Consider the following 25,906-nt stretch of genomic DNA (forward strand, 5'->3'; position numbering starts at 1 on the left):
TCTGATGCTCAAGAACGGTGCACCTATCTGTTTCTATGTTGTGTTTTCTCCTTTTGTCTTTCTTACATAGAATCGGGGCCCTGGGCTTGTACGTTGCCATTTCAAGTTACAGCTTGAGAAGAATTATACACCTCTCTCAGATTTGTTACATGTCCTCTCTTGAAAAACAACAAATCTGCCAACCTTCCCTCATCCTCCCTCCCACTCACACACGCAAAATAACAAATTCCAGTCAAAGTATTCAATTTATCTGATACTCATTTCTAAAATCTACCTTATTACTTGCCTTATATTGAGTTGCGTTCAAAAGTAATTAACGATTGTTGGTTGACAATCCTTCATGTCTGATCATTTTACGGTTTTTCATTGCCTACGAACCATTGGCAAGACAAACAAATTTTTTTACTCTTACTTTTGCTATTTGCTTGTGAGTGAAGTAAAGAACATCACAGAGGAATCTCTCTTGAAGAAAAGATTTTTAATGCAAGATGAATTGAGTTCAAACCTGAAGCGGTACTCCGGGATGATATGTAAGGATACTAATTAGCCAAATACAGAATATGTGTTGTACTCATCAACCTTTTCCCACATCTTTTTGACGAAATGTCATTTTATAATTTATTTTTTAATTTCAAATAAATACTTTCAATTGATCCATATAAAAAAGAAAAAGAAAGTAAAAGAAAAATCTAATTTAATTGAAATTCTGAATGTAATTGTGTTATCATATCGTATAGATCTCAAATCTAGCTTAGCTATCTTACCCCTGAATTTTTAGTTTGTTGATATTATTTTACACATTCTGTAAATTAACCATTGAAAGCATAATAAAGTCACATTTAGAGATAAAACCATCAGACCTGTATGAATCTAGGTTGAAGGTTACACTTGTCGATCCAGCTCTTGCAGTGGCGTTCAACATTCATACCCTCTACACTTATCGATGGTATATTGAGAGGTCGGGTTGCTAACGACGACGTGTGCCATGGCGACAGCTGGGCCAGACACGAGGAAGGGGGATGGGACGTCAGTCGATTTATATCAACAGCTAAGAGCCATGATGTAACTTTATTGTTTTTTGAATTATCTACCTCTTTTCATCCTACCCTTGATGCCATGGCGATAGTTGTCATTGAACAACTCTTTTGGGGACAGAAACATTTTGTTTTATCTCCCGTTCTGCACAGCCCTCTTAGCTATTTTCTGAGTGGAATAGCTTTATATGGGGCTATTTGGATTACAAGAAAGTGACTTGTTCTTATCTTCAAGAGAGAAAGTGAAGTTGGTTGTTATTTTATCTTATCTACACAGTTCTTGATATCAAATTAACCTCATGTAACTACTTTTAGGCTGCTTTTCTCCAGTGGCCTGGTCGGTCGATCGGCTGACCTCCTTACATGCTAAACTTTGTAGAATGTTTGATTTATTAGACTTGCATCTCTTCTACAAACTTCCCAACTCGTTTATTTTCCGAGATGCATTTTTTTGCTTGAATATATTTGTATTGTCCCTGCTGTAGTGGGTGTTCAGATGTCTCATGTAGATTTAATCAAAACTGTTTTTCAGATAGGAACATTTTTAATTATGTTATGAAGGCATTCATTTTAATTCTATCTTTATGCTATGCTTTCTCTCAAGGTTTTCTCCCAGACTTTGTCCACAGACTTATATCTGATAAAGTATGTTTTCAAGAAATTTACTTTCTAGAACTTTGATCTTCGCTCTCTAGTTTTGTTTATTATTCCAGAATTTGTTTTTCCCAAATGTCAAGTCCTAGAAGATACATCGAGTACAAACATGGCTTTTTATTTGTTTTTAATTAAGCTTACGGCTGTTTCTAAATGTTGTAGGCTGTGTCTTTACTTTTTTTAAATATTATTTTAAATAAAAAAATGAAAAAATTATCTCCACCACAAACCTCATCCAGTTCATTAAATACTTCAAATCACCCACTCACTAGCAAACATGGTCATCTTTTGCCAGATTTTGACAGGATATACTAATAAAGTTTGACATTTTGATTAAGTGTAGACTGTCATCTTATCCATATGAAAAGTTCCTTAAAAACAAGTTTTAAATCAATATTTAGTGTCCAGTTTACAGACTAGCATATTAGGATAAAGAGTTGCATTCAATAATTGATTGATTAGTTGTCAGTAAGCTGATTGTATTACGCCTTAATTGCCTTCCTGAAGCAATAAGATGTGTCATGTTAAAGAAAGATAAGAAAACTAAATTTTGTTCGATTTCAAGCAAACAGATATTAAAAAAATGATGAACTGGATAAAATTTGTGGGTGGTCCGTTTTAATGTTTGGAAATGCTACATTAGAATTTTGGGTTTAAAGGAAAGGAAAAAATACATCATATTGAGAGAATGCAACGTTAAAAAACAGATTCCCTTCATTTACTAGATTATTGATTTATTAATGAGGCATGAAAAGGGCCCTAAATCTTCATTTTGAAATGCATGTATTTTTCAAGGAATCATATTTTAATTTTGAAATCTTTAAAATATTAAGTAAACGTCATTTTCACCCCACCAGCACAGTTTCCTATGTCTATCATTCCCTTTCCTATAGGTTCCTTCTTCATGTTTGTAATGACCCCATTCCCACTAGCGCAGTATCCTATGTCTATCATTCCCTTTCCTATAGGTTCCTTCTTCATGTTTGTAATGACCCCATTCCCACCAGCACAGTTTCCTATGTCTATCATTCCCTTTCCTATAGGTTCCTTCTTCATGTTTGTAATGACCCCAAAGCACGATTGTTTTAGAGACGTCATAGGGCCTTGGGTAATTCATGCATATCACTTGTACTGCACTGTGTATTCTCTTCAGGCACCGGTCGTCCTTGCAGTGGCAAAGGGGTCATGCATCAGATACTGCTTCAAGTACAAGTCCTTGTCTAGTTGACCAACAAAGCAGTTCACACTGCCCATAACAATGCATGCATATCAACCTAGTTTACTGCCACTTCCCTGTGTAGCCTGAAGGTCTTACCCTTTGCAGCTCTGCTCTGCCAAGCCTTTTGGATGCTCCAGGCACACATATCTAAAAGGTTGACAAAAGGTTGACACCTTGCTGAAAAGCAACACACATATCTGGTTTGCATTCGCGTCAAAATACCCCCCATTGATGCTGTCAATCACTCCACCTTCTATGCTATCCTCATACCACCTGATACAGCATCATACTGCTCTCTTCCGCTCAGCGCGCTGTCTTGGGGTGTGCTACCCCTCGTATCATCCATCTCGTATTCCGCAGTATATGCCTATCATATGGACATCAATATGATGAGCATTTATCGGCTCGTTGGCTGCTTCCCTTGAGGGCAGTTGTGTACACCTATGGCTCGGTGTGTTTACATTGCTAAGTTGACAATGAGGAAGAAATATAGTCGAATCCTGTCTAGGTTGGGATCTACACAACTTTAAGATCCTGTTTGTTGAAATTCTCACTGTTTCAACTAAAAGTTATACAAATGGCTTATATGACAGCCAACTATATATGTTTCAATATCTTTTACAATTTGTTAAATTTGGCCCTATAGAAGAAACTAAAGCTTGAATGTGGCACTGCGTTTTGGAACAATCTTGAGGTTTGTTTCATTGGTGCACAATTTGTATTATATCCCTTATCGTAAGATTGTTGCATTGGGAGTGTACACAACAAGAAAAGTTTTACTAGAAAAGACGTTTCCTGCCAAATAGCTCATTTTTTATTACTGACTTCACAAATAGTTCAAATTTTCCTGGGAAAATTTTCCTGGGAAAAAGTGAACTAGGTGTTTTCCCACCCCCCCCCCCCCCTAAACTGGCAAAATTCAGCGAGCGTACAGGATTTCAAATGCCTCCACACGGGCAACTCCAGCGGTGTCACGGCGCTCAAGCATTGCAATTTACGCCTTGCACTTTGTGCAATAACTGCATCTGAGCCATGCAATTTTCTTTTATTTCTTTTTTTGGATGTGATGTGAATGTGAGAACGGTACGTGTTATTACAGAAGTGTTCAAGGAATGATACACATGGAAGGGATATAAAACAATTATACAATGACCCATTCTCGGAACAAGCTAAAACTATTCGCACTCAGGAACATCAATAGTATACTATTTGATGTTCCTTCGATGTGAATAGTTTTAGCTAGATCCTCGAGTGTCATTGTATATTTATATAATGTATGCTTGATCAATTCTTTATTCCCTTTTGTCCTGTTATTTCTATCAAGGAAATACGTCCACAAGGGAAACAGAAATATGCTAAAAATTAAAACACAGATAATAAATAATTAATACATTACATTTATAATGCGCTTCATACAATGTTTCTAAGCGCAAGAGGAAGAAAGGATATAAGGAAGGAAAAGTGATGGATAGAATAAATATTTGAACAAGCTTTATTTCCAACTTGTCTCCAAATATGAAGCAAATAAAGCTGAGAGAGAGAGAGAGACATGCAGAGAGAGAGAGAGAGAGAGAGAGAGAGAGAGAGAGAGAGAAGCACATACACATAAGAGTTTCATAAAAGAATGGCTGAGGCAGATATTAAAGAGATTAAAAATAAATAGGACATGTAATTACTTCAAATGACAAAACTTAACTCATTCTGTTTCATTCATGATTTCAATCTTAATGTATTCATGTTGACATCTACCACTTCATGAATAAATCATACATTATTTCATTCTTAAACAAATTTCAATACATGTGTAACAAATATTATTTAATGTTAATGTGTTTTTGCTATCTCTTTACATCTGACTCATTTAGTTAATCTGTTTTAGTATCAACATTTTTTTAGTGAAGTATCCAACCATCCAATATATGCAGTGAAGTTGATTACCAGTTTGATTATTAATATTTTTTCTTTTCTTTCTTCTATTTTATCTTTGCAGGTAAGATGTTTACATATTTTGAATGTAATGGCAAGGCCTGGTAAGTTTACTTATAATCACAAAGCGCAGCAATCAATAGGATATGTGATGTAGTTCTAACAATTGGTAAGATAGTAAGATTAACAAAAGATATATGTGTAAAATTGAAATAGATACATTTATATTGTAGCAATGTCAGGCTGGAATATTTTACACAAGATATGGAGTCAAGTTTTTGATAGTAAACACAATTTCTTTTAATGAAGACTTATTGTTCCGTAGTAGATAAATAGCTTAGTAATTTTAGAAAGTGTGAGAGAGATAGGGAGAGACTGACAGACAGAGAAAGGGGAGAGGGGGAAGGAAGGAAGGGAGAGAGAGAGAGAGAGAAGGGGATGATCTAGTGGGAGGAGACATGTTTCCTATAGTTTTTGAGAGAGGAGGAAGGAAGAGAGAAAAGCATGGCACTGCCAATAGTTTGAAATCATCTTCAAAAGGCATTGATTCGGAATCCTATTGAGGAATAAATATATTTGAACATGACCCAGATATAAGATGAGTATTTAGTACGAGAGTCTCGATCAAGTACATCAACCCATCAGCCTTCAGGCGGAATGCACACCAATTCAGGTTAAATATGTATTTAGCTTTTTTCAGCTTCATGCGGTCAACCATATTTCCATTGCCAAAAACACTGGAAGAAGTACAGAGGCCAGAGAAGGTCGGGATAAAAGGACAAGGGCGTTGAGTTTTAAACAAAATCAGAGGTAGAAGAAAGGAAAATATATGAAAGAACAAGAGTTTAACCAAAAATGAAAATAAAAGTCAGAGAACATAGATATAAGAAGGACGAGAGATGCAAAAGAAGGAGGGGCATATATTTAGTTGTTGTTGGTGAAGTATATTCCATGTTGCTGTGCTTTAAGCCAATCCCAGCCCTTCTCAGCCCGCCCTTCTCTTAAGCAGGTGAAAGGGTAAGCCTTGCCTGGTTGTGACTGAGTTGATACAAGCACTTAGAGCCTCAATTCTCTCCCTACGCCTTCCGGTGATCGATTGTCTATCCTCCGGAGACCTTAAGAATCCATCGAGGCTGCCTGACTCGCTCTGCTCTGCTCTGCTCTGTAGCTAAGGCTGATGTGCTCTAGAGTAGGCCATGGGATAGGGGGTATGGACATACAGGAGATACATGTCCTTAACATGTAGGAAAACATCACTCATGTGTGGCAGTCCCAAATGTATCAAAGATTCCTTTTGAATCTAGATGGAAAGGAATTCATATATTTTTGAAAAGTTGCATATTTTCTGTTCTGTGCTTGTATAACGCAGCGTGATATTTGTCCTTAAAAATAAGTTTTGAATATATTTCTTTAGTTGGAAGGATAGGAGAGAAACCAGGGATGACAAGTATGTAAGGATTATATATGCATGTAATGTGAGCTTTGTTTGACATTATTCAGACCCAACAACCAAACACTCTCTCTCTCTCTCTCTCTCTCATACATTATTCAATGGTTCTACATCACACTACTCTACATGTCTGGGGTTGGGTGTGTAACCAACATGGACAAAAATCAGTTTAGATGTCAGGTATGCTTTCAAGACTCTTTTATCAAGTCTGGAGAGATCTGGGACTCTTCTCACTAACCCTCAGTAATGTTGTATGCATTGTCAGCTTTACCTATCTCCTTTTATCTCCTTGAATCTCATTGTCAACTAGACTAGATTCCAAGAAACATAGAAACAGTTTGTATTGGCAACAGCTATATTGTGTAGAGAATATTAGAATCCTGCTTCTTTACAATCTACCTTAGATTACAATATTAACCCAATGGCAACTGAAGTCTCTAATTCATATAGGCTTGATACAGGGACTATGTGTGACATATTTGTAGAACCTATTATAACACATCCGAATTAATAACAATAATTCATTAAATCATCTTCAAAATAATTGTTTACATGTTTATTTGAATGCCATTTAATTGCATACTAACATAATGTCTGATGTGATTCAGCTGATTAGAAATGCAGTTAATGGAAAATGAAAGCCTTTTCTGTGGGTTAGATTCATCTACCTAAATTGACATTTTTCGCTTTTGAACTTACAAGTTGTTGCTTTTCAGAATATTTCATTTAAAACAAGGTTTCTTAAGAAATGTTATGTCTAACTATACCTAGTCGATCAATTATTGATAAGGTTGTAAGCCTATCTGTCTCTTGTGTTTGCAAGCAGGCCTCTTGAATATTTTATTTTCTGATGAAGTCATTTTCTCCTACATCGTCACTGCATGGAGATGATACTCTGATACTTAGAGTAGTTGTATCAGTTCAGTTAAGACTTGCGGGTATGCAGCCTTCACGGTCACCAGGGATCAACGACTGTCTTGGCATTCCTAGTAAACTCATAAAATATAAACTTTGGAACGTTCAAGTTCATGTTATAGGGAGCACAGATTCCGGCATGAATACTATATGACTGTTGGGAGATGTTAGAGTATCTCATATATCAGTGATTGTCATTGAACCCAACCGTTTCTTCTGTATGTGTTCATGATTTGTCAATGTATTCATGAATAAATTCAGAAAGAAAACCCCCTATTTTCCAAGGCTACAGATGGCCGTCTCACACTCTGACCTCATCTACCTGTGACACACTTCTCTCTTTCTTGTCCATTGTCTTCTCCTTTCCAAATTTGAAATATTTTCATACGTCACTCTTAAACATTTGTGTCTAATGTGTTTAGCAAATTTTGTTTGAGCCATCCTAGTACTAGCAGATCAAAAGGTGTTTGTTATTATTAATTACTTCCTTCAGATAATGATTGTCACTTTCATTAATTATTTGTAATTTTGTAACGTTCAATCAATCAAAAGATATTTGATAAAGCGCCTTTTCCTTGCGGTTACAAAGCGCTGCACACACCGCTTGACAATGTTTGGGCCAGTTATAAGTTGGTCACTTCTCAGAGATCAGTTAAGACAATTTCTTTTATATCAAAAATACATTTTGGATGCAGGATATAATATGTTCTATTTTTAAGATTTAAGGTACAACTATCTGAATCAAGTGATATTTTATTTCCTGTAAACAGCATTTCAATGGAGGTAAAGGTATATTTATAGAGCCACATGACTGACTATTCAATACGGAAGACAGCATATTGCTTTGAGAGAAAATAACTCCTACATTGTTTGAATGCATAAATAATCTGTTTTCCGCCTACCATTCTCTGTCTACCATTCTCCTTCCATATCCTCCTTGATGCAGCTGCTTTGACGTCATTCATTTTTGGGCAGTGATTTGTTGAAGATCAGTAATGATAAAATACCAGCTTTGAATACTATATTATCTCTCATTTGAAATCATAACAAGCAGAAAAGGTTGCAAATGAAAGGCTTTTTTTCCAATGTTGTTTTGTTGCATTACGTAGGCCTTCGAAGGCCATATATTTATCAAAAATTGCTCTTTATTGCTCTTCTTTTGACAGGATGAATGGGAGTGGTCGCTATGAGCTGAATTAGACTGGGGTAGGATGATTAATGCCAAATAGGATTTATTTTTGTGAGATTGGCATTTTGAAAGATTCTTCCTGTAGTATATATTGTGCACTAACTGCTTTTTTTGTGCACTAACTCCTCTGTATAAACAAGAAAGAAAAAGAATGAAACGCCGATAATACCAAACAACAACAACAGTGCATGAATGCATGCAAAAAAAAGATTCACATTCTAACTTGTTCTATTTTAGTACTAACAAAGAAGCTCACTTTAATATTTGCTTACAAATACTTGAATGGATTGGAATTTCGGTTACGATGTGTCTCAATTTAGTGTTTTTGAGTGGTCTAGGCACCGTGCGCTACAAAATTAAAAGATCACACCGCAAGTACGCCAAGTAGCCGAGGAGCCTGTTTCAGCTCAAGCAAAGCTAGATTACTATGCAATCAAAACCAGGCTTACCAGATTTATAAACGTATTCAAAAAGCAGAAATACAAAGTTGTAAACCATCTAGAGACTCCTAATAAATTGCGATACTGGTTAATTAATTAGATAATTACAAATTACATTCTCCTCCCTTTTGAAAGACTATGTGCGTACCTTATGCCATGAAAGATAATAATTACAAAAAAAGTTCCCAGTTTTTCTTATATAACTAAAGATATGGTTTATATCGTCCTTGTTTTCACGAAGTGACGGTAGCGAGGACAATCGTAACGCAAAGTGAATGCAATTTTTTTCACTACCGTCACTTCGTGAAAACAGCGACGATATATTCAGTACTAAATGGACGGCATAAAACTACTACCAACAAAACAACAGTGCATGAATGCTAGCGGCAGGATCATGATTTGTTTGTTGTAGGCTTATCCTATGGGAATTTAACTCAATGATATAAAAGCTTGCAAATGTATCTGTTGGGATAGAACATTGCTACTCACATATTATCTTTTTTTGTGATCTATATAATCATAGAAACAGTACACCATAGATAAAACAAAGAGTTTCATTGTTAATGAAGTTTGTTAATGAAATTTGTACAATATCTGGAGCAGGTAACTGTATTAAATCCAGTCCAGTTCCATAAAACATTTCAGTTTCTAAGAAAGATTGTTCGTATTCAAACCAAGGTCAATGAGATACAAAACTTTATCTTGGTTATACTATAATGTGGGTACACCCCATTGGCAGATTTAGGAGGGCACTATATAATGCCCCATCGTTCCCCTCCCTTTTGAAAGACTATGTGCGTACCTTATGCCATGAAAGAAAAATGTGTGCCCATTTGTGTATTATTGTGGCCCACTTAGATTTGTGACCCATAGGCCCATTAAGAGATGTGATCACCCTCTTTGGGGGCTTATCAGAGCATATTGTAGCGACAGAAATCCTGTTTTCGGTTCTGTCTTGCCTAATTGTCAGAAACTTTTTAGACTGTTCTGACCCATTCCCCCCTCCTGTTATAATCAAGACCATGTATGCAGTAGGCTGGCTAGCAGTGGGAATTGGCTCTACAATCATGGAGGTTCTTAGGTTGCTCTTACTTTACAATTCATGAAGAGAAATTATTCCCACCCCTAAAGGATCGGAATAATTTCAATTTGTTAGGAATTACCTAGAGAGCTAGGCTAACGAATATTGAGTCACTTTCTTTTTAGGCCAGCTGTATAACTTACGGAAGACAAATTTATGGAGAATAACTTTGCCATTTTGTCACCCAATTCAAAGATTTAATACGACAAACTTGTAGCCTAGGGATTAGTTGATCAGAGATTATTATCAAAACGGGCAGGCTACCCCCCGCTACTTCCTTGCTACAACCCATCAATCTCATCATTTACATAGACTGGGTACGTATTGATGATCAAGGCTTTAGTATTGCCAATCTTATGTCTGTTTCTTATTCATGCTTTAGGGGCTGTACACGCACCTACAGTCGCTCACACCTTATTAAAGGATTTTGCACCTTTTTTTCCTGAATTTCATCCAGCATTATTGATATACAGGTGGGCTATACTAATAGCATTTCAGAAAATGAAGTTGATCAAGAGGAAATGGGGGGGCAGGTCGGTTTTTGTGAAATGGGTGTCGTTGCCATGCCGAGACACTGAAATGTATCCACCCGTGGCCCTTCCGAACCAAAACATTGAAAAACAAGTTATGTCAGATTAGAGACTGCTTGAATTTCAAAATGTGTGAGGTACGTTGGGATTTTGGTGTTAGCGTAGATGCATGTGAGAACCTAATCGTGTTAGTCACGGTACAAGGAAATACAAACTGTTTTAGTAGTGGATGATCACATCAAGAGAGCTGAGAAAAGGAGGAGGCCGGGGGAGTGAAAGCGACACGATTTCATTACCGTAGGCAAGATGATTATTCCCATGCTTTTAGAAAAGTAAACAAGACCTATTTTTCTTGGATTCACTTATTTCATTGATTATTGTGATATTAGTAAGGCGTAGCCATGGGCAACATACAACAGCCACATTACATGAAGTGCTGTTTTCAATTACAGGTAGTCAGAATACAAAGATATAATCTAGAAATCAATTGCTTTACAGAATTACATGTCCATTTTGATTTACCGGTGTACAGGTGTTACATTTACAAGAAGTCTGGCTTCAACTCTCTTTGTATATAGGGGAAAGAAAGAAAGAAGTTTTGTTAGATTTGGAAGAAAAATACACTATGGTTAAGGTGTTCTTTGACTGAGCGATCAAATTAGATGATGAAGTTATTCGGAATGTATTGAAAATGTGCAAAGATTACTAGCTGTATTGTAATGGACTAACTACATGAATACATTTTGAATACTTTGTGAAATGTATTTCTGGATGAGCATTTCTATTTTTTTTCTCCAGATGTTAAATGGATAATAATAGAACCAAATTACTGTATATTGATAAAGATGTAATCTACACACATGACATTACTTGATTAATTTAATTAATGAAGTAATTAAGTACCCACTTATGTAATGACATGCAGCTATACTATGGGGCCTGGCAAAGAATGGTCATTGTTACCGGAGAGGTGTATTAAAGGTAATACAAAGTTTTGGTATGGGGTCATGAATTTGGTTCAAATTAACATATTGGAAGCATATGTGATCCTACAATATTCAGTGACCGTTGTCGCTGTTGAAATCGAGTCTAAAGTGATGAAATTGTAAATAATAAGCTGTTCATGTCGTATAGCTCCCTCTCAAGGTCAAGATATCAATTTAGCTATAAAATAATGTTTCTTGACTAGAATCGACCGATTGGCTATTCCCATTTGGAAATCATATACCACAACTACATATTCTGAGATTTTCATGGTCGCAGCTACCATTGTTTGGCCGTAGGCGCTATTTGAAATTCATCAAAATTTACCGGGAGCACCGGTAAATTTTTTACTTCAAATTTTCTCGAAAGCAGAAGTGTTTTAGGTGCTAAATTTTCTGGTGCTTATAATACATCCACAGGGGCATCCAAATATACACAAATTGTAAAGAATCACTATCCAGCCAATTTTCTAAATTTACCAAAACTTTGTATTACCTTTAAATGAAATTTTTGTAATTAAAAAAAATATATTATTTTTAATTATTTAAATTATAAAGTGCAAATTAAATCTGATGAGAAAATCAGTTTCTAAGTTATTTTAACACTAAGGGATGGCACACTCTAGTCCACATTTACCCCCCAAATTTGAACCATTAACCTCTTGTGCATTCTTTGAAGGAACTCATGCACTAAAATATAATTATCACCTCTGTATACTCCTAAATGTGAAAGAGTTACATGCAGTGTGAAGGTAAATTTAGAAATTCAAACCAATATCTCTGTATTAGTTTAACTTGTAATGCTTCATGTCAGGAAACATTATGATCTGAGAGCTATCTTAGATTTCTCTTCATTTCTTGGATTCAATCTTACCACCAATTTCTTCATATAATTGCTTTATTTCTTGGATAGATTTATTTGGACTGATTGGCACTGTAATTCAGTCAGACTTCCGAACAGTACAGTGACATTTTACCCTTGGAGGCTTTGCACATTACTAGTATGCATTGTCTCATTTAGTGAGAATGGAGTTGTTTACGTCTACTTCATCATTCTTGCATAACGTGCTCATCAATGGAGTCAGACTGCTTTATTTCTTTCTCTGACCTTTTCAGTTTCTTGTCGATCAGGCAGGAGTCGTTGGCCCTTAACTTGTTATTTCTTTTCAGCTACACTGATAGCATGGTGTGGGTGTGTCTCCCACGTCATTGTTTTGTTTTGTTTACGGTTGATGTTGTACGTGTTGAGTGTGACAATTGGTAGGTAACATTGGCAATCAGGAAGCATGATGAAGGAGAGAGAGGTATGCAGGGTGTGAACTTAACACGCCATGGACAGGAAAGCATTACATGCTCTACCAGACTTACAGCAGAGGAAGAGGTAGAGTGAGTGAATTACAGGAAGTAGTCAAGAGAGATTGAGAAAAAGAGAAAAGGAAGGAAAGAACAAGTGTCAGAGGGAGGGATTAATAAGGATGGAAAGACAAGTAAGAAAACAGCTAAATAATTGAGAGGGAAACAGAGAGGTGGAAAGACAAGAGATTGTGTGTTACTGATAGAGGGAGGGATAAATAGAGAGGGGGGGGGGAAGAATAAAAAAGGTATCATTCAAGAACAGGAGAAGTCTGAGAGAAAGAGAGAGAGAGAGAGAGAGAGAGGGGGGGGGGTGAGAATTTGAAAAGTTTGGAATTGATTATTGTAACATATAAAGAAGGAAAAGGAAGATGAGGGACGAGGGAAAGAGATTCCTGCAAGAAACTTAAAAGAAAGGTGAAGAGTTTACAATGATTCAACATCAATCAAAAGAATAATAGACGGAGGTTAAATCATTATATTTTGATTCTGTAAAACTGTTTGAATTTGATAGATCTGTTTTATATACATTTTATGTATGTGGGCAGAAAGCTTATATATAAAGTTGTAAGATGATGGAAACCGTGACATTGGACATCATTTTCCAATATCAACTAGGAAATAGGAACATTGACGTGAGGATAAAATAAAAACATTGAAGTCACCTAATTCAGTTTTTTTAATATCCAACAGTCAATCAATCAACGTCAGAAAGTGATGTGGAGAATTAAAACTTAATTATGTCTTTCATGCTATTCCATTCTTCATAATACAATATGATTACAACCCTGTCAGTGTGTATCAATACCTAGAGCCACTACAAACACAGCTCAAAATTAAACCATTCAAAAAGAGATTATCCAAGATATGAGTACACTAAACAGCGATGTCATCTCATGAAAATTTGTTTGAACAACTCTCAAAGCTGGACAAGTTTCACAATTCATGCCTCAGAAGTTTCCTCTCAGATTTTTGGAGTATGATAAGTTAAAGACAGTTCCATGTCCAGTAGAAGGTTTTGAATTTTCTTAATTTCTTTGCAAGGAGAAGTTAAATCATAAATTGCCTGTAATTTGATAAGCTTAAGTCACAATGGACACGAAAAGGAAATAATATTACAACATTTAAGCCACTTTATATATCCTGACTTATACAAACGGCAATATTTGCATAGACATTTATATTTGGGATATGAATAGTTTATACACTGTATTGTACAAATGTATCAAGAATCTGGCTCTCAGGATAAATATACTTCAAAATGTTTATCTCTCATATGTCAGAATGATAGAGGAGAGAGAGACAGAGACAGAGAGAGAGAGAGAGAGAGAGAGAGAGAGATAGACAGCGAGAGAGGGGAGATGTATATTAGATAAGTAATAGATTGGAAATGAAAGAGACAGGAAGAGATCAAGAGACGAGACAGACATATGGATAAAGAAAAAGACAGAAAAGGATCAGGAGAGAGAGAGAGAGAGAGAGAGAGAGAGAGAGAGAGAGGGGGGGGGGGGGGAGGGCGTGGGGGGAGAAGGGAGGATCTATCGAATAGATGAAAAGATTCATCTAGATGCAGTTCGCCTTTAACAAATAGAACCTGAACAATAAAAGGTTTGCCCACTTTGGATATATGGAAGGTTGGTTCGATCGACACTTCACAATGGCAACTGCTTCATTTGTGGTTGCCATGGTAACTTAAGGCCAATGCATCGCTTACTCGTTCTCTTTAACTTCATAAAGATTGTATGCATTTTTTCTTTTCTTTGATTGTGTGTTGTATAAAGTAATTGGCTGTTGTGTAGCTAAATCTAGATTATCCTACGCATTATTATGTCTTAGATCAACTTGTCTGTTAAAAGCTAGAAGGAAATTAAGTGTATTCTGTATTAAATGCCCCTCTGCCTCCCAGCACAGTGATTTTTATTGAAGTGAATTGATTAGGCATGTGTTATTTGTAAAAAGATAGATATTAACTACATCGCTTTAATTTGTAGCTTGATATTGAAATGAAAGGTGCTCCTACCTTTCTGAAAAATTGTGAAAATATATTTCTGTATTTCATGCTGCATGAATAATCTGAGGACATTGTATTTCCTTCACATATAATGTTGGCATGTGCTATCCAAGTGAATTATCACAAATACATGATACAAGCAGGATTTATGAAAGAATGTTAAAGTAAATATTTATCTATCTCTGTGCATTACATGCTGCTTTATGAAAGAAAATCCAATAGGGGTAATCCAATTTTAAACAAGGATGCATTCTTTTTGTCACCTTGCTATCTATTAGCCGATTAGGCTAATCACGTTTGTATGGTAGCAGTGCGTTCCATCAAAAACAAATTAATTACAGTTATATAAAGTGAGCTTTTATGAGTTCAGATATTATTAAAGTACAGTGAGCGAAAATGTATGGAGGAACAGCCTTGAATTTTGTAAATATAATAATAATAATGAGATAATTGTATACCGCAAATAGCATATTGCATATTAATTGTTTTGAAGACTGAAGTAATTTATTTAAAAGGCATTAGGAAATTATTCCCCCTAAATCTATTGGCTATTTTGAGAGGATTGAAGGTTATTTTTTGGTTTGACATGCTGTACTCATCTCATATTGCTTTATAGGTTATTATCAAATGAATATTCAAACATCTCATATTTCTTTATAAGTTATTTTCATATGAATATTCATACATCTCATATTGCTTTATAAGTTATTACCATATGACTTCATATATCATGCATGGCTGCTATTGGTCAGAACCTCACTCCAATCATATGCAAGAAAATTAGTTTCATAGACCAATTCCACTTATTGACTAGGGTAAAATGCAGAGATGAGATATACAGATTTGTATTCCTGTAGTTGAAGTATTTCTGTAGTTGAAGTATTTCTGAAATTTTCAAGAAAACGGTAGTAATTTTGAAGAAAAACAACCAAAGACTGAATTTGATGTTGAAAGTAGGCCTGAATTGTCTGGGAGCTTAAACTGATATTTCATCACCCCCTGGGATGGAATGGACTAGTCCAACTCACTCTCAGCCATACAGTGGTGGCCAAGCTAGTATCACACTATACTCCCACGAATGTTACTTTACCTTCATCATGCACTGCTACCACACTACTGTGATCAATTACCCTCTGCTAGTTCCTTGTCTGACTCTCCCTCTCTCTCTCTCTCGAGCAGTTTTATAGGAAAGAAATACTTGGACTTATGCATTGCAGAAGAAATCTTTTTCTATCTTCATCGTGCCATGGATCATTTTGAACTTTGAAGGATGAAATGCAGCTGTTTCAACTAAATCTCCTTCCCACCTCATGAACTTATTGTGGAATTAAAAAGAGGGGAAACATTTCTCATCATCTATAAACATTACATGGTATTATTACCTTGGATTTTTTGTCAGAAAAAGGAGTGAGTTTGTATGAAATCCTTGTGTGGAGAGTCACCTGATTTCTACTGGAACAGATCGACAGTATTATAGCATTTTAGAACAAGATCTCAAGTATCTGTGCAGATTTTTTCCTTATCACACCTGTGATATGGAATGGTAGCATTCATGACAGAAATCCATTTGTTTTGAACTCATTCCGTGACTGCCCAACATTACCTGCTGGTGGTATTGATACATATCAATCACTGAGAGAAGATTGAATATATGACTGGGAATGTGACCATATCAGAAAGGGAACGGATGCATCGATTTAAAACTTTTATTACAGCTCAATTTATCTGAGAATTTAGATCTCAAATTGAATTCATTTTGGGGGTGATTTTCACTGGAATATTATCCCTCCCTCATTTCCGCCCAGTACTCCCAGGTGAGAAGCCATCAACGACAATATTTGAAATCACGTCTTCGGGGTCATGTTGAATTGGTAGGGTTCAAGATACTCCCAAGTGCCGTTTCTGAAGGACACTACGAGTGCGCTGGGTTCGGGAGAAGGGTTGGAGCTTCCGCGTCTAACAACAAGAATACCAGAGAGGTTTTATCACCCTGGCAAATAGAACACCATGCTCGGCGTGTGAATAAATACATTTTTTTCTCGGATATTACATGAGTGATGTTAAATTTGAACGATTTCTTCATTTATCAAAGCAAGGATAGATATCAATGCAGCCTTGCAGATTGACTTATCAAATATTCATCAAGCGTTCTTGAAATAAAGGATATCTGCAATTGTACTGTGCTTCTTAGTCCACCGTGGGAAGCATTGACGTAGGTGCTTCATGATTCATTAATATCATTTAGTACAGGTCTCTTCACAATGCCATGCTATCCTTGTACAGCTCTAGACAATCACCTGGAAAGACCTTGTTAGATTAGCGCACTGGGATTTATCACCCTACCAAAAGATAAATAGAGGAAAGTTGACAGCATCACAAATCATTCCCGGGTAACACTCCGATCTTTAAAGAAGCAAAAGTGAGTGAATATGGAATGGGAGATAAAGAACTGAGAGAAAAGTCAATATCGTTGCTGTCATGTAAACCCGTTTGTCTGATCACCCCTGGAAGGAAGGGATGAAATAGTTTGCACTACGTGTGTGCCAATGAGTCTACATATTTGTTTGCGAACGATGCCTGGAGGAATTTATGAATTTTAACGTGTTTATACCCATGTGTGGTGAAAAGGATTTGAAGAATTCAAACAAGTTACCGGGAGATGAACATATTACTACTGATATAAGTAGAAGGAAACCTGCAAAGTTTGGCTTACTGTGCCTCATCGTCTAGTATGTGACAGATCGTTGTTGTACCAATATCAAGCAGTTCTGATATTTGTATGTGTGATTACAAAAACAGAATGTAACATTGATGAAAAAAGAAGCTTATATTTTGGTTTGGATCTCATTTAAGCAACTTTATTTGCTAACATTTTGATCAAGGAAAATAGCAAAGAGGAATAGTTAACAATGACGACTGTTGGGTATGCAGATCCTGCAATCCTGCAGTTTGCCAACGGGACACTTGTAACAGTGTCTCCGCTTGTCAGCATCTTGACGAAGATTCTGCCAGGCCTGGTAGCTGTTTTTTGCACCGTTGGACTGCTGTGTAATGGATTCATCATTTTACTTCTTCTGACGTACTCCAACATGAAAACTCTGGCCAATACTTTCATCTTTAACCTGGCCTTGGCAGATTTCTTCTTCATGTTTACGTTTCCTTTCCTTGGCCATCAGATGTGGCGGAGTGAGTGGATATTCGGTCGCGTCATGTGCAAAATTCTTATTCCGTATGATACCATGACGCAGTTCACCGTCGTCTTTTTTCTTGTCGTCATGGGCTTCGATCGCTACTTGGCCATTTGCCACCCTATCAGGTCGATGCACTATCGGACAATTTTCAACGGTCGTGTGGTCAGTGTGGGGGTCTGGATCTGTTCGTTCTTGGTGTCTTTACCCGTTTGGATCTACACCGATCAGATCACATATATTGGGAACGGCCAAAAGGTGCACCTGTGCTTGGCGCTTGCAACGAAGCAAGATGAGGATGTCAACAATTTTAACTGGTGGATAATCTACACACTCTTTTTTGACTTTTGCGCACCTCTGACTGTAATCTTTATTTGCTACTTTCTCATCATCTGGAGCTTACGGCATAGTCCCCTGCAGGACATCCGTAACACTTCACGACGCGCTAGTCGCAAAGTCGCCGTCTTGGTCATCTGCATCGTCTTTGTCTTTGTATCCTGTTTCCTACCATTCTTTATCGTCCAGTTCATCCAGAGTCAATTGGATCCGTCACAGTTCACAGATTCTCTCCTACTTGCTTATATCATCAGCTGGTTTCTCATGTACAGTCATAGTATCATCAATCCCGTCGTCTACACCATGCTCGGGGAGAACTTTCGCCAGAACCTCCCCCGTCTCTGCCGGAGCATTTTTCGACGGAAAAAGCTTAACAGCCGCCAGAGCAGCATGCGCACGTCTAGCATGTACCTTCGTCGATCCCGCAGCTCCATAAAGTCGTGTAACAGTAGTACGGATGGTATGGGGCGTATCCATACCAATGGTTACCTTAGTATCAGTCCGAAGATAGCTATTACACATCTACCAAAGCGCTTACCTCCTGAAGATCCAGTGTGATCGAACAAAGCTCTGCTTGCATGGGAGAGTCATCTCAAAATATCTTCACCTCGAGAAAAATCAAACTATTGCCGAGAAATGCATGCCTATGAACTGTACAGTGGTTGTTTTCAAGTATTGGAGATAACGTTTAGGTGATGGTTATGTTTGGTGTGACAAAAGAATTTGAAATGTATTCATTAATTTTGCCTTTGCTCTCAATGTATTCATACCTCTGATCAACTGTGGTAATGGTGTTTGGTGTGCAATTTTATTACATTCACTTTACAAATTCAATCTATCAGAATATATTGTAAAAAAATATTGTTAGGTTTTGGGACACATGTGACAGATTTTGAAGATAATCAAACCCAATACATTGACTGACCCTATGTAACTTAAAATGTGATATATTTTACCTGTAGAAATATATTTGTAGCCAGTGTTCACGGCAGCTGCAGCTGTTCATGACCAAGGAGTGGCAAACAATTCATAAATCATGCATGTTTGACATTTTCTTCAATATGAATGAAATATTAATAGCCTAGTTCCTCAAACATTATCAATTATTAATCCTTGACATCACACGTTTAAGCCACGTTGGGCCTATTACTGATATTTCATTGAACCCACTTAAGTTTAGCAAACTCAATTGGTAATGTAGAAGAACACATTTGCCTATTCATTTGAAAATTTATCTAACATATAACTAATATACTTCTCTCAGTTGAATCGTAAAAAACATGTCACTTTTTTATAATGCACGGTTATGTGAGTTTCGGTTTAGTTGATTATTTATGTTAAAGAATAATATTCTAATATGACAAAGATTGCATCATTTAATTCTATTCTTCTCTACACACCACTTCATATAACCTTTTTCTGATAACCCTTAAAACATCTATCTGTCTAAAATATATATACTAATGTCCTTTGGCAAGAATTTAATCTTCATTTGCCTCTCGATCTCCACTTAGGTGTGAAATGGGTACTATGCAGTAGGAAGGAATTCCTTGTATGTTGTGAGCACCGATGCAGTAGCCTAGCCTAGCCTAGCCGGCATTATATTGGAGCACCTCGAGCACCTTGTGTGTTTTGGATATGTGTGCTATAAAAATATCAAATTTATTATAATTTTATTCTTGCAAATAGAGCTCTAAGAAGATGATGTTAACTGGGTATAATGTGTAGAGCCAAGGAATTGTGTATAATTAATTCATCAGCAAAACTTGTAAAATATACTAGAACGCTAATGAGTCAGCTACGAACCTGTGGGAGTGGGTAAATGGTACAGATGGATGATTAGTTGAAGAATCATATTGACACAAGAATCCCAATGATTGATAGAATCATGAAAGGATCGAGTGGACTAAATTGCTTGGGGCAGTACATGGTCCCCTTTCTCTTGACGAGAGCTATCAATTTTTAAGTACCAATAATGAGAGCTGAAGCATTCCCCCACACACCTTTAAGATAGATCCATGTATTGTTTCTGCATATCATGGATACTGTGAAACAAGAGACTATTCACTCATGAAATGTTTGCAAGTATTTGACAAGTGGTTTAAGATTCACAAAAGTTATATGCCATAAATCAATCTAATTTCCACTGATACCACAACTGTTTGTTCGCTGTTGTTTCTAGTTTTGCACTTTGACTTTTTGCAATGTGAAAAATGAGAGCGCATACCATGAATCAACCTCAGTTACTTGAATTAGAACTGTTTATTTTGTCGCCGCTTTCATCCCACAAGGCTGCTCGCTTTTTTGCTAAGTAGATTTAATTGTGACATTTAGAAAACCAACATTGCACTAATGAAATGCTTTTAAAAATGCATATATGTCATCTTCACTCAACTTGAGTTCAAATGGAATAGAGACGAGATGAAATGTTTTCTTGAATGTGCGGTCATTTAAGCTGTAATTAAGGGCAATATAGGGGGGGCTCTTTTTTGCATTTGTTAAGGATGCTTATTTCATCCAATTGATATTCTGTATATAGTGAAGATTAACCTTATCGAGACAAAGCATTCATGCAAAGGCGGGTGCTATACGTCTTTCAAATTTGTATGATCCAACCCACTCCCATTTAAGATAGTAGTTTAAATCCTATTTTGGTATATGCATGTGTCCAATAAAGGTTTATAGTCAGTATCAAAGTATGCCATTCATGTCAGTAAGGACTGCTCCATATCTAGATAATACTTGAATGGGAAAATATCATTTTCTTTCTGGTACACGGTAGACAGCTTCTGGCTTTTTTTTTTAAGAAAAAAAATACTGTTGAAGAAAAACTAATTCCCAAATTTTATCCTTGAGAGCAATATTTGTAAGAAAAAATATTGACAAGAAATTGAATTACAATCAAAATCCAAATCCAAATTTTGTTTTGTAGTCTCTCTTTCTCTTTTTCTAAGAAGAATCCTGATGAATGAAATTGTCGGTTCAGGTGTATGTCAGGTACTTACCAAGACATGATAGTGAGGAAACAAGATTTACAAACAACCTTTGAAGTTTCCCTTTTGGTAATGAAATGTCAAAACAAAAATAATTGTGTATTGTCAATTTTAAACCTGTCATTAACCATAGACACAAGGTTTTTTCCCCCTTCAATCAAATCTTATTCATATTTTGAACGAAGTGTTCATGACATATTACTGTTACAAATTAAAGCAGCAATGAAAAGAAAAATAATTTGGACCATCATTTTGAGAGCGTCAACCCTGTGCAAGAGATACTATGGCAATAGAGTTCTACATATGAACCCGGACTGCTTTTTTAATATCTCATCTTTGCTGAACAATGGGGGTTAATCAATGAATAGTTGCCATGGTTATTTGCATCTTTTCACTCATTTCTCTTTGTAAGATTTCTGAAATATATTCAACAATAAATTTTGCTTGTTGCTGCGTTAAATTTTTTTGAGGAACATTGAATTATGATTTTACCACAACTGCGTCATACTTGACTTGTGACATTTTAGTGTTGATGGCTAATTTGAGAAGTAATATTGATGAATGACTACCAAAGGTCAGTCTTTAGTTTGCTCTAAATACAAGCCCTGATTCATTAGCCTGCACTAATTTATTATTATTCACTTCATTCTGGGATTTTCTTTAATAATGTAAGATGCTACATTGATATTTGAGACATAAGTTGGGAGACAGTTATGGTAATGGTAATAATACGTAGTAGTACAGATTTATGATGGATTATGCTAAATTATTTAATAAAATAATAAGAAGTATGTAAAATGTTAGAAAATGTACTGGTGTAGTTTCATTTATCTGTGTTCTGAGAAGGAAAATCAGCCATAATCCTTGTTTTTTCTTCATAAATGTCTTTTAGCTATTTTCATGGTGAATGCTGTTGATATTATTATTATTTTTCTATTGTTGTTTACATCAGGGTGATATACTTGAATCAAGATACAATTCCTACTCCTCAGTGTGGTTTGTAGAGATATGTCAAGGATTCCTCATAACTGGAATTTGGGGCAACTTTTACCTTTCATATGTGAAGTGCGAATTTGTCTCGGCTGGTATTTGGGGGAGTCCCATTGTATAATCAGACCAAAGCACTTGTAAGATACCATGAATATTCCACAGCAAAAACAAAGTACTTATCGTCTCCCGTCCCAAACTCAAGATTTAATGCTTTTATGAAATCAATGAAAACTGACCTTACACAGACGAAACGTCTTTCATGTTTTGTGGCTTCTGTGAAAAAAGCACAATTCAATCATTTGTGGTTCTTTTGCATCAGGTAAAGCCAACAGAAATTAGCTTTTTTGTAACAGAGAAATGTAATGGTTTGTGCATGCTAGAAATTTATAGGCACATTTTGAAAAAACATTTTATGAAAAGCTTGCATCTGAAGTTGTGCATAAATAATGTTGCAAAATCATATCTGAAAATTTGAAACAAAGTCATTTAAAAGAAATAAAAAGAAATAAAAAGGGAATAGGGGCTTTTATTTTTCACTCAGTTTAAACACTTACCACTGATGTAAAAATGTTGTTACTCTATAAATGTCTGTTAATGTCTACTATTACCATTTAACTTCTACTATGACTATATTAATTATTTTACAACTGACTCTATGAATACTCCTACTATTACTACTTGACTACAACTTTATCTGTGATAATGACTGTAACCACTGTTACTGCTGAAATGACAACGGTGATCACAATAACAGCAACTATTTCTTTTCCTGCTACTTCTACTACTATTACTACTACTACTACTACTACTACTACTACTACTACTACTACTACTACTACTACTACTACTACTACTACTACTACTTCTACTTCTACTACTGATACTACTACTTCTACGTCTACTACTTCTACTTCTACTACTTCTACTTCTACTACTACAACTACTGCTACTACTAATACTATACTACTACCTGTACAACTATTACTACTTCTGCCGCTACAACTGCTCATTATTTATTTGACCATAACTTAAATAATTTCAGTTTTGTTTTATTCCTGTAACAATAATGATGATATGACAGAAATAATTTCCTCCGCTGTGGCTGTTAGTACTTTACAACTACTACTACCAATGCTACTACTGCTGCTGCTGCTACAATTTCTTTTACTACTAGTACTACCACCACCACCACTACTACTTCTACTACTACTACTACTACTACTACTACTACTACTACTACTACTACTACTCTAATACTCCTGCTACTACTACTACTACTACTTCTACTACTACTACTACTACTACTAAACTACTACTACTACTATTTCTACTATTACTACTTCTACCTACCTCTACTACTACTACTACAACCTACTACCACTACCTACTACCACTTCTGTACTATACTACTATTTGCTCTGCTTCTGCTACTTTTATTGCCACTTTTATTATTACTACAATTTTTACTTCAATTATAACTTAATCCACTTAATTACTAATTATACTTCCAGCATTAAATACTACACCTACTACCACTTCTACAATACAAGAATAGATGACAATTACCACAACTGCTAAAACGAATATCACTACTTTGAATACGACTTGCTACATTGTATGACCTGCAAATCAGGATAAAAATCTATCTTTAAATACAAATTCAATACCTTTGAATGCATTTCACTCTTATCGTCATTCTCACAAACTGGCAAATAACCAAAAAGTGTGATTGAAAGTGTGACTGAAGGTCAGGTTTGTGTATAGTAAGGCAGTTGCTTTCTGCAGATGGCATCGTATATCAATGACGTGTTATGATGAATGGTTATTGATCTATCAAGCTATCTCCATTGATTCATGTAAGGTTCCATTCCTCTTCACAATCAAATCATCTCAATACTTCATCAAAGTGAGCACCTTCTTGTACTTTCTTCTCCTCATGTTTCTTGTCAGTTCTTTGTGAAAATCAATTACAAATGTGACTGATTTGTCAACATGTATTTCTTTCCATTTTATTCTCCCTTAATTTTTTTTCTCTTTCTTTCTTTGTGTTCATGCCTGTCTCCTAGCTCCTATTCTCTTCATTTTTTCACATTCTTTCTTTTTATTCTCTTTCTTTCTCTCTCTCTCTCTCTCTCTCTCTCTCTTTCTCTCTTTCTCTCTGATGATGACGAGGAGGAGTGTGTTAACAAATATTTGCTATTAAAACCTCAAAAACAAAAAACAAAAAATCCCCATAATATTGATCTACCAAGGGAGGGATGCAGCCATCACCAACCTAAATGGTCTCAGTTTCATTAATTTGTTTTGGGAGTGTTTGGGGAATGTTGTTGTTTGTTTCGTTTAAGTCATGTCTTGGCTATCACTGTTTATTTTAACTGTACTTTGTAAAACCTGGTCTGAGTTGGATTTAAAAAAAAAATAGTTGAATGACCTGGGACTCTTTTTTTAACTTTATTTTTTATTATTAAAGAAAAATTTACTTTTAATGTTTCATGTAACACTTAGACAAAAAAAGAAACAACATTTGTAATTCTATACAATGTTGTTGACAGTTTATGTATTACTCTTTTAACTATGTTCACAGAAAGCATGTCATTAAATGTTTTGTTATGATCGATAAAACAATTTTATACATAAATAACATCAATCTACATTCGACCATGCAAAGATGCAATCAATATAATACGGGGGGGGGGGGGGCAATGATGTATACTACAATGTTTCTGTTGAGAGCCAGAAGGGCATTAAATCATTCACTTTACACAGAGTTATATAACACCCTTCTGGCTCTATAGCTCAATATTGTAGTGTAGACAGAATCATGTAATTCCACATTTAAAACAGATGCTTAGATAACTCTGTTTCTAAACATTTTAATTTTGAAAAACATCAATAGATGAGCTTGAAGATGAAGAGATGTAAGGAAGATGTTGATTTTGTTGCTCTTAGAATTGGCCTTTATCCCTTCTCCTCAGAGAGTGTGAGTGTCAGCTTACATTGTCCTATAGCTCTCGATTATGAGTGATGATGGACTCATCTCAGGCGGAAATGCGTTACAAATAATCTAAGATGAACCAAATAAAAGTCATCTTCAGAATGTTGAAATCTAAGCTATAAGGGAAGGATGGGGCTAAAATTCATCCCCAAAGCTACAAAAATAACCAACCTGTTCAAACTTGATTGTTGTCAAAGAAAGATGTGTAAATGTTCAAACATGATTTGTTATTCATACGAATCATCATCATTTGTTATTCATACGAATCATCATCATTAGCATCATACCCAGCAACATCTTATGTCTCAACATCATCATCATCTTCATCATTTTATTGTTATCATCAGTATTTTAATGAGACTATCCATAACCAAAATTGATAGAATTTTATTATTGCTTTAGAAATGCTGATGAAGATCTAAAATGCTTATGCTGACTTAAAATAGATTTCCAGTGATCAAAGAACGCCGCCGGTAATTTGAGTAGTAGCTAAAAATAATTGTTATGGGGAAGTGATAATGAGGCTGCCTACCAGCAAGAAGAAAGTAATCAGATATATAACACACTTGGGGCAAGTATATATATATATATTCTTCCCTTGTGAAAAGCTGTGATTATA

General features: G+C 35.8%; 2 protein-coding genes across 4 annotated transcripts in view; both read left to right on the plus strand.

The window, feature by feature from the left end:
- The window catches only part of LOC115919834, a 63,373-nt gene extending 55,872 nt beyond the window's left edge, over nucleotides 1-7,501 (plus strand). The window contains exon 5 of one of the 3 annotated variants that reach the window (XM_030974246.1): nucleotides 4,898-6,686. In XM_030974246.1, the coding sequence (XP_030830106.1) occupies nucleotides 4,898-4,990 (93 nt within the window). In that variant the 3' untranslated portion in view covers nucleotides 4,991-6,686. Of the gene's footprint in view, nucleotides 1-4,897 lie in introns of all 3 variants that reach the window. The other 2 variants (XM_030974244.1, XM_030974245.1) reach the window with 2 other exon arrangements.
- Nucleotides 7,502-15,654: 8,153 nt separating this feature from the next.
- On the plus strand, nucleotides 15,655-22,546 carry LOC115920003 (somatostatin receptor type 5-like). The gene has a single exon (XM_030974816.1). The coding sequence runs from the start codon at nucleotides 17,695-17,697 to the stop codon at nucleotides 18,865-18,867; it is 1,173 nt and encodes a 390-aa protein (XP_030830676.1). The 5' UTR covers nucleotides 15,655-17,694; the 3' UTR covers nucleotides 18,868-22,546.
- Nucleotides 22,547-25,906: the final 3,360 nt, after the last annotated feature.

This window comes from Strongylocentrotus purpuratus, unplaced genomic scaffold, assembly GCF_000002235.5.
Source record: "Strongylocentrotus purpuratus isolate Spur 01 unplaced genomic scaffold, Spur_5.0 spur5_scaffold_7, whole genome shotgun sequence".
NCBI lineage: Eukaryota > Metazoa > Echinodermata > Echinoidea > Camarodonta > Strongylocentrotidae > Strongylocentrotus > Strongylocentrotus purpuratus.

Excerpts from the sequence above, each read along its gene's own strand:
- LOC115920003 (XM_030974816.1), top strand. The coding sequence starts at position 17,695 with ATGACGACTGTTGGGTATGCAGATCCTGCAATCCTGCAGTTTGCCAAC.